Source organism: Benincasa hispida, chromosome 8 (genome assembly GCF_009727055.1).
Source record: "Benincasa hispida cultivar B227 chromosome 8, ASM972705v1, whole genome shotgun sequence".
In the NCBI taxonomy this organism is placed as follows: domain Eukaryota; kingdom Viridiplantae; phylum Streptophyta; class Magnoliopsida; order Cucurbitales; family Cucurbitaceae; genus Benincasa; species Benincasa hispida.
Genome location: NC_052356.1, coordinates 22,748,343 through 22,758,209, shown reverse-complemented (window position 1 = coordinate 22,758,209; position 9,867 = coordinate 22,748,343). Strand labels below are relative to the sequence as shown.

At 26.3% G+C, this 9,867-nt stretch overlaps 1 protein-coding gene across 1 annotated transcript; it reads left to right on the top strand.

Moving 5' to 3' along the window:
- Nucleotides 1-3,052: 3,052 nt before the first annotated feature.
- Nucleotides 3,053-8,194, top strand: LOC120083800 (ferroptosis suppressor protein 1-like). Its single transcript, XM_039039679.1, has 4 exons — nt 3,053-3,265; nt 3,340-3,599; nt 6,621-7,072; nt 7,888-8,194. The coding sequence occupies exons 1-4, from the start codon at nt 3,144-3,146 to the stop codon at nt 8,155-8,157; spliced, it is 1,104 nt and encodes a 367-aa protein (XP_038895607.1). The 5' UTR covers nt 3,053-3,143; the 3' UTR covers nt 8,158-8,194.
- Nucleotides 8,195-9,867: the final 1,673 nt, after the last annotated feature.

Genomic DNA, 9,867 nt, shown 5'->3' with positions numbered 1-9,867 from the left:
ACACCTATCATTGTATTTCAAGTATATTAACAATGTGTTTGATATCAATCAAGTTTCAAATATATCAATAGTATATTATATATCAAACAAATTTCAAGTATATCTATTAATAGTATATCAAATATCAAAAAAAACTTTCAATATGTATGAGTAGTGTATTATACATTCATAGGTATCTTAATTATATTTCTCACATCTATTATTATATTTCAAGTATATAAATAGTATAAGAGGTATGAAACAACTTTTAAATATATCTATAAAATATCATATATCAACCATTTTTCAAGTATATCAATAGTCTAGTAGATAATCAAGATGGTAAGTGAATCACATGTTTTAACTACTAGAGGAATACATTTTGGAATTTTCTAGATTAGCAATTGGGTTGAGCTTGTTTTGTTTGCTATTTTTCCAAACTTGAAAAGTTAGAGTGATGGTCTCAATTTTTGCAATTTACTTTGCTAATAGTGCAATTGCCCTTTCAAATTTTGTCTGTAAATACACGAAAATTGACAAAATTTGAAAATAAAGTTTAAAATCATGAAGAAGATCCTTAAAAAACACGAGAGATTAAGCTTTTATGACTCTGTCTGCATAAAAAAATTATAATATTTTTGTTTATATTAAAATAAGGAGAATAATTAAATCGATTTTTTTAATTAAGAAAGAAATATTATGAAATTTTATATAAAAAATAGAAAAAAAATATTTTAATTTAAATTAAAGTTTGAAAATAAAAGAATAATCATATCATCCAAATCAATTAAAAAATTAAAATAGATGAGGTTATCCCATGATGAAAATAATAGTACTTGATTTAAATTAGAGTTTAGAATTAATAGAATAATTTAAAATTTTTATTATTAAATTATCTTTTTAAACTAAAAAAAAAAAGAGGCGGTTTTCAACTCAAAGGATCGATCAACGTCTATCGTTCTAAAATTTTGTTATATTTTATAAATATTTTAGTTCATTTTTTTATATTTAAAAACAACTCATCATTTAAATATATTTATTTAAGGAATAAATTAAAAAATCCCCCACAAAAAAAAAAAAGAAAAAAGGAAAAAAGAAAAAGGAATAGATAAATTAATTGGAGCACGTGGATTCTACAGTATAAATTTCGTTGTCCACAGTACCTACACACTGATGCTATTCAATGAAATTTGAAAAAGGTAGAGGGATTGAATAAGAATTAATGACCAACCTACTCACGTACGTATACAAATAATACACTTGTGGTATTCAAGATGGAGGTCACGTACATATACAAAGAATACACTTGTGGTATTCAAGACGGTTCAAATTTTATATTTGTATTAATTTTTAGTATATGTAACTACAATTTTCAATATATGTTCCTTTCATTCTTTCTCTCAAACGTTACAAAATATGTATTTCTATCTCATGCTTAACCCTAATGTCAATTGTATCTCATACATAACTATTGTATTGACAAAACCAAAACATATCACATTTCATAAAAAAAAAAAATGTACGTACTTTATAAATATTTAAGATGTTTTTAAATATAAGAAAATGAACCAAAATATTTATAAGTATAGTAAAATTTCATTGTCTATCTACGATAGATCGCGACAGACTGTGATATTTTACTATTACTTGTAAATATTTTCTAACAATTTTTATGATTTATTATCAATCATTTATAAACTTGAGTGGAGAACATTAGCCATCTTAATTACTTCTCTTTAGTCTAAAATCTAATATTTTAACTCATTGTAGTATATTTAGATTTCTGAGTTTAAATCTTATTATAGAAATTCGTTAGAAAACCTTTCTTTTTGTCCCTAAATTTATTTAGCTTTTGAATTTTAGTTGACAAAGATTTAGTCTTTGTATTTTTAAATTTGTAATAATTTAGTCTATGAATTTTATGGAGTAACAATTTAGATTCTATAATTTAAAATTTGTAACAATTTAGTCATTATCATAAAAATTCCAAGCAAATTTCAATTTCAATTTTTATTACGAATGATTTAATCTGTATAGTTTATAAAGAAATTGGAAGATAATTAGTTTATTGATCTACGTGTGTTAAGAAATCTTATTAAATCTTAAAATAGATAGTTAGAAGTACTATATTTTACATTTTAAAATTTAGGGACTAAATTATTATATATAGACTAAATCGTTATTAATTAAAATTTAGTAACTAGACCAATTTGGTAGGAAATCTGAAAACAAAGGACTTAAATGAAAATATAATTATAGTTCATGGTTTGAGATATATGTTCGGTAGTAAATTCATATTTGAATTTTAATTTAAACAATTATTTTTAATATGTCTTATATTGTATTTATAAACCATAAAACTAGTTATAATTATCCACCAAATATTAGTTTAACTATAAACTAACATTAACTTATTTATGAACATGTTTGTATGTCAGTTTTTTTTTTGTTTAATTATTGTTTTCTAATATTATATAATATATAATATATTATATAATACATATTTTAATGGGTTGTTTTCAAATATATAAAAATGAACCAAAATTTAAAAATATAGCAAAATATCATTATTTATCAGTGATAGACAACACTGATAGATATTGATAGAATAGTGATATTTTGCTATATTTGAAAATATTTCTATCAGTTTTATCATTTCAATTACCCTAATTTAATTTAAAAATAAATTGGATTCATAACTTGACATATTGTATTTCTAAATGTTTATGTCTTTATTTAATATATATAATTCTATATTTTAAAATTTAAAAATTCAGAATGTAAATATATTAAAATATAAAACTATTGTTTTCAGAATCTCCGCAATTTAATCTTAAAATTTAAAAAACAAAATCATTATCTATGAGACACATATTTATTGAATGTTGCGACATTAATTTCTTAGCCAAAGAAATTTAAGCTAGGAGTACTCAAGTATAAGGGTTGAGAAAAATATATATATATAAATATAATAATCGTTGTTAAGAGGAATTTGATGGGAAGGGAAACAACGAAGGAAAAAAATAAAAAAATGAATTGATACCCCAACTTGTAATCCCTTATTATTGTTTAAATAAAAACTCCCATTGATCATTGATCATTGACTACAACTTTCTCAAGTCGTCTCCTTCAAAATCATTCTCTACAAACCTCTCTATATCTCCATGGATGCACCCCGAGGCAGCGACGGTGGACTACGTAGAGTGGCGGTGGTCGGTGGTGGCATCGCTGGGTCTCTGATTGCCAAATCCCTCCAGTTTTTCGCTCACGTCACTCTCATTGATCCGTAAGTAAATTTTGTGTATTCCTATTTTATGTTAAAATGTTGATATGATATTAAATTTATCGAAATTATTACAGAAAAGAGTATTTGGAGATTCCTTATGGAAGTTTGAGGTCAACGGTGGAGCCTTGTTTTGCAGAGCGAATGTTGATTGATCATTCCCATTATTTTACTAATGGGCGTTTGATAACTTCCCCGGCTGTGGATGTAACAGAATCTCAAGTCTTGGTTGCTGATGGACGACATGTCGTCTTTGACTTTCTTGTTGTCGCCACTGGCCACCATGATTTTACCCTTCCCACAACTAGAACTCAACGTCTTCATCAATACACAGAAGGTATATTCAAACTCTCTATTCATTTTTATTTTAATTTATTTTGTTTTCATCTTTAAACCAAACATTTCTTGCTAATAATTTCATACTCAAAAGCCTTTTTTGTTTCTTAAGAAACATAATTAGTTTTTGTTTCAAAAGTCAATTCTTATTAATTAATTTCGTTTTTAGTTTTCTATTTTTGTAATTTATGATTAATTCTTTCTAACTTCGATGTTATTGTTTTTTTTCCTCTTACAAAAACATGTGAATAATTAATCAAATTATTTTAGAAAAGAAAATTACTACAGAGAAATTCTGAGAAAAAGTACAAGATTCAAACTTTTTATTAATCTCACATGATAGATTAATGGTTTCGTTTTAAGTTTTTTATTTTCAAAATAGACAATGATTAGGTGCAAATGCATACCTCCATTATTATATCTAGTAGAAAAATAAAAATAATTCAATTTTTTTCTAAAAATTGTCACGTAACATATTTTTATTGGATGAGACAAGTTTTTTTTTTTTTTTTTTTTTTTTTTCCATTTTTCATTGTATGTTTGGTTTTATTTTGCAATTTTTTATTACTTATTTTTTTGTACCCATAGAGAAGAAAGGTTGAAGGTGATGACCAACCACCATCAATCACGCAGACCACATAACTCAAAAAATTGAAAAATAAAAATAAAAATAAAAATCATGCTGGCTACTAAGAAATAAATAAGTATATTGAAAATAAATAATTTTGACTCGAAATTTGTCAACTTATATCAATTTTATCTTTAAACTTTTAATTTTATTCATTTACAGATAAGTGATGAAATTTTAACTTAAAAATATCGTTAAAAGCTTATTAGTTCAAATACATAAAATTCTAACAAATTTTCGGCACTAGAGTTTTTTTTTTTTTTTTTTCCTTGAAATTTATGAAGTTAAGTATATACTATCCACTAACAATTTTATATTTGAATTGTCTAACTCCACGTGTTGAAGTAAAAAAAAAAAACAAAAAAGAGTAATTATTTTAAATGGTAAAACTACTTAAAATATGTTTACCAATGATAGACGACAATAGATATTTATTAGTGAACGATAGATCGCAATAGACATCTATGATTCGTGGTCTATCATAGATAGATAGTGATATTTTACTATATTTGTAAATAAGTTACTTCATTTTCGATTATTTGAAAACAACCAAAATAAAAACATTAAAATATAATTTCATGCAGTTTGAATCTTTCTTTTTTCAAATTTGAATTTTATAACTAATTTTGTATGAATTTGATGTAAATGGTTTTTTCCTTTTAAAACTTAATGATGGTTTATTTAATCATTTAGGCTCCACTTGATAACCATTTAAATTTTTTGTTTTTGTTTTTAAAAATTAAGTCTATTTTATCCACATTTCTTGCAATGATTTGCATATTTCTTAAATGTAATAGTTGAATTCTTAGCCAAAATTAAAAAAAACAAAAATAACTTTTTGAAAGTCATTTTTTTTTAATTTTCTAAATTTTGTTTGGTTTTTTTAAGTATTGATAAAAAATAGAAAACAAAGAAAGAAATTTAGAAGTTGAAATGGTGTCCATAAGTTTAATTTTTAAAAATAAAATTGTTACTAGACGATGCTTTAATTAATTTTATTTTGTTTATAAAGTTTTTTACTTAGTCTGGTATGGTATTTTAGTTTCCAAAATGTTCGTCTTTCTGTCTCTACTTTCACTTTCACCATTCTTTTTTCATTAATTAACATTGATAAACAATAAAAATAAAAAATAAAAAATATCCAAATATGGGATTTGACACTAATCCAACTAATCATTAGTTCAGATATTTGTGACATTTTATTCTTCGAATAGGTGTCGATTCAGATATTTATGACATTTTATGTTTAAAAAAAATTAAAAAATAAAAATAATAATAAACAAAGCATTAAACTTTTGATGAGATAAAATATATATTTTTCTTAATATTATAAATTAAATAATAGACATTAATACAGACCGAAAATAAATATTCATCGAAGAATCAAGTTTTAAAATATAAATCTTAAATTTTAGAGACCAAATTGAAACAAAACTCAAATCTAAGAATAAAATTGTAAGATTTTGAAATTTAATAACTAAATTAAAATCAAATTCAAATTTTAAGAACTATAAGTATAAGGGTATGTTTGGTTGATTACATAAATTCTATTTTTATGCTTTCAAATTTACTAAGTTTAGCAAATACATGTTTGATAGAAAATCTGTATTATGTTTTTTAAAACTATTTTCGAATTTTGTGATTAAAACGGTGTACATTCTGAAAACAATATTTTTATGTTTTTAATGTATTCAGATTTTGAACTTTTGCGGAATTATATTAAATTAAGATAAAAAATGTTTAGAAATAAAGTATATTATATTATAAACTCAATTGATTTTTTTTAATTAAAACATGTATTATGTAAAAATAATAATTATACAACACTTTTTAGCACATGTTCATAAATTAATTTATAATAACTTATGTCAACCTAATATTTAGAGTGTAACTATGACTAGTTTTATGATTTATAAATATGATATCAAATAAATTTAAAGTAATTATTTAAATTAAAATATAAATTTTTAATTTGCTACTAAATGCATATATGAAAACGTGAAACACAACTATGTTTTCGCTCTATCTCTTGTTTTCAAATATATGTCTATAAATTCTTTATTAGACAAACACTAATATTTTTTCCTAAATACTATTAAGGTATGTGTTAGGTTTAACTTTTCAAGTGTTTAATTTTGAAAATTAGTAGAAAATTGAAGTATTTGACAATCCTTCAGAATAGCTTTTAAAATGGTATATTTTAAACGATTAAGAGTTTAAATAAAAATAACTTTTCTGAAAAATATTTTTCTCTAATCAATCCAAAGATACGTCAGGCAAGACGGAGCAAAATCCAAATTAACCTTTCTATCCTTGAAAATTAAGTATTCACAGCTATAGCTACGTTGATTATTCCACAAAATCACAACATTTGATGGTACAAAACCAATGCAGAAAATGAAAAGATCAGAAGAGCCAAGTCCATATTAATCATTGGAGGTGGACCGACGGGCGTCGAACTGGCCGGAGAGATCGCCACGGAGTTTCCTGACAAGGCGATCACTCTAGTTCATGACGGACCAAGGTTGCTGGAATTCATCGGACCAAAGGCCTCAAACAAAGCTTTTAGATGGATGATATCCAAAAGGGTGGATGTAAAATTGGAACAAACAATCGACCTAAACAACATGTCGGATGAAATCACGAGCTTTCGAAGCTCGAAGGGGGAGATCATCAGAGCCGACTGCTATTTTGTATGCACTGGAAAACCAGTAGCCTCAGCTTGGCTTCACAAAAGCATCTTGAAAAGCTCTTTGGATAGCCATGGAAGATTGATGGTGGACGGATATCTGAGAGTTAAAGGCCGACATAATATCTTTGCCATTGGAGACATCACTGATATTCGAGTAAGACTCTCTGCTTTTTTAGAAAAATATTTTCCTGCATTCTCGACTGCCCATATTTGTGCAGCACATCTAGTAACCAAACATTTTTTCCTTTTATTTTTTTAGTATTTGTAATTGTTTTCTATGAAGATTAGAGAATGCAGAAAGATGAATATAACTTAAATTGCACCCAAATATTATTTTTCTTTTGTACATTTATTAGGTTCAGACTAGACTGCCTCTAATTCATATGTTTCCTTTTTTCTTACCTACTAAGAATAAAATGCAAAAAAAAAATCATTTTTTAAAAAAATTGTCATAGATGTTTTCTAGGTTGCACTCAAGTTTTTGTCTATTTTTTTTCAGCAATCCTTGAATACTTTCCACTCTTTTTTTTTTTGCAACCCACTTCAACTATAGAAAAATGCTAAAAATAAATGAGTTCTTTGGTGTTGCCCAAGTTGGGCTCGTTTTCTAGCACCTCCAATAATATAGAAGATATAAATTAAAAAATATTTAAAAATAAACTTGTCACATCAAAATTTGTGTTTGAACTATTAGGAAGATTGCACAAACTAAAGATGTGCATGTTTAGGATGCACTTAAGTATTTTTCAACTTTGATTTTTTTTTCTTTAAAAAAAAGTAAGAACTAAACCATTCGATTATTTTTAAGAAAAATTGTTGTTAGATGACAAATTTTAATTGGACAACCGTTAAATAGGACAACGTAGACAATCCAAGAAGTATTTTTGAAATAAGTTTAGTATATGGGGTGGCATATGATAATGAAGTATTTAATTAGCATATGTTAATGGATGTGAATATAATTTGTAGGAAAGTAAGCAAGGGGAATCAGCAAAGAGACAGGCAAAGGTAGCTGCAAAGAACATGAAGAGGCTAATGGTTGGAAAAGAGAGTAAAATGGAGAGTTATGTGGCTCAATCTCCACCCACAGCCATGGTTTCATTGGGGAAGAAACAAGCAATTGCCCAATTTTCTTTCACAACTATGTCAGGAATTTTCCCTGCTTTTATCAAATCTAGAGATCTCTTTGTGGGTAAAGCAAGGAAGCATTTAGGCCTACACCCTACTTTACTAGATTAATTCACCATTTTCTTCTCTAATTTCTTCACTCCAATTTATGGCCTTTTTTTTTTCTTTTTCATTTTTGCATTTTTCTTTTATTATTAAATATCATGTATCAGATGTGTTAGGTATGTTTTACTCCACTATTGAGATATTACAAAATTGGTGAAGTTGACTTTAATTGCAAATATTGAGTACTCATTGTGTTTGTGTCTGATTTGCTATATTTTTCTCTTGTGTAGTGTATTTTTAATTATTATAATTCTTCTTATAGTTATGTTAATTATTCGGATAATTATTTTAAATGGTAAATAGTTAAAATTCAAGTATAGCAAAATGTCACCGTATCAGTGATAGACAACGAAAGACTGTAATAGATTTCTATCGCTAAGCGATAGACTGTGATAGACTTCTATCACCGATTTCTATTACTCAATGATAGATGCACTACAAGAAAAATGAATTCTCCCGACACCTAAATCGATCGTCGGGAGAAAGGGTATCTCCCAACGACGTAAAGGGCGTCGGGAGTTCTCGAGGAATTCCCGACGGAACTCCTGATGACGTATATCAGGCGTCGACAGTTACTGGAACTCCCGACGCACTATACAAGCGTCGGGAGTTCCCCGACTAACTTTCGATACCGTTTTTTCATGCGTCGGGAGTTCCTCTCTCGATGGATTTTTCCCGACCAAACTCCTGATGACTCATTATTTGTCGGGAGAGTCACTTTCGATGCATTTTCCACTCTTTCCCGACGAATTGTGACGTTGGGATAAGTTAGATTTCTTGTAGTGTAGTCTATCACAGTCTACCGCGATTTATAATTGATAGATAGTGACATTTTGCTATATTTGTAAATAAATTGACTCATTTTTCTTTATTTGAAAATAATCAAAGGTAAAAATTGTTATAGTAAATTTTACCAAAAAAAAAAAAAAAAAAAAAGTAAAGAACGTGTTATTTTAGCTTATAAAAAGTATTCCTCACAATTTTATTTTAAACTCTCAATCTCAATTTTCAATATCGTTACCCTTCCATCTCTTGGTCTGATTTCCAGACTATGCAACATTTTTTTCTTTTATTTCTTTTCAATATTATAATAATTATTTTCACCTTTTGTTATATGAAACTGAAAGTTAAATGATGTTAATAAAACTATATATATTTTTACTTCAGATCCACAATTTTTCTTACACACTTCAGTTCCACATCATATCTCATTTTTTTTTTTTAAAAATTTTAACGAGAATATCTTAAATTTTTATAGACAGTTTTCAAAATTTAAAGTTAAAATTGTTGAAAAATGAAAATAAAATCAATTAAAAAAATTAAAACATCACAGCTCTTCATGAGAGGTATATTATTTTGGTAAAGGGCACAACATTTGAAATGATGTTGTTTCTCTAAATAAGTGATTGTCACGAGTAGTTTATAAATTTGTTGTTTTCTTATCGATTTAAAACACACAAAAACATAAAGAATTGTGATACTATAGTATGATTAGTTGATTTTATTACTGCAGACAAGACTTGAGCAATGTATTTCGTAACATGTCAGTATTATGTTTTGTAACATGTCTTGTATTGTGGAGAATTTTTTCCTTATATGTCGATATGTGTAGTGCATATTTGTTGCGTTACTTTTCTATCTGCAGCAACATGTTTTGCAACATGTCATGTATTATGTCAAGCACAATATTACGTGACAGCCAGATTTTGTAGAATA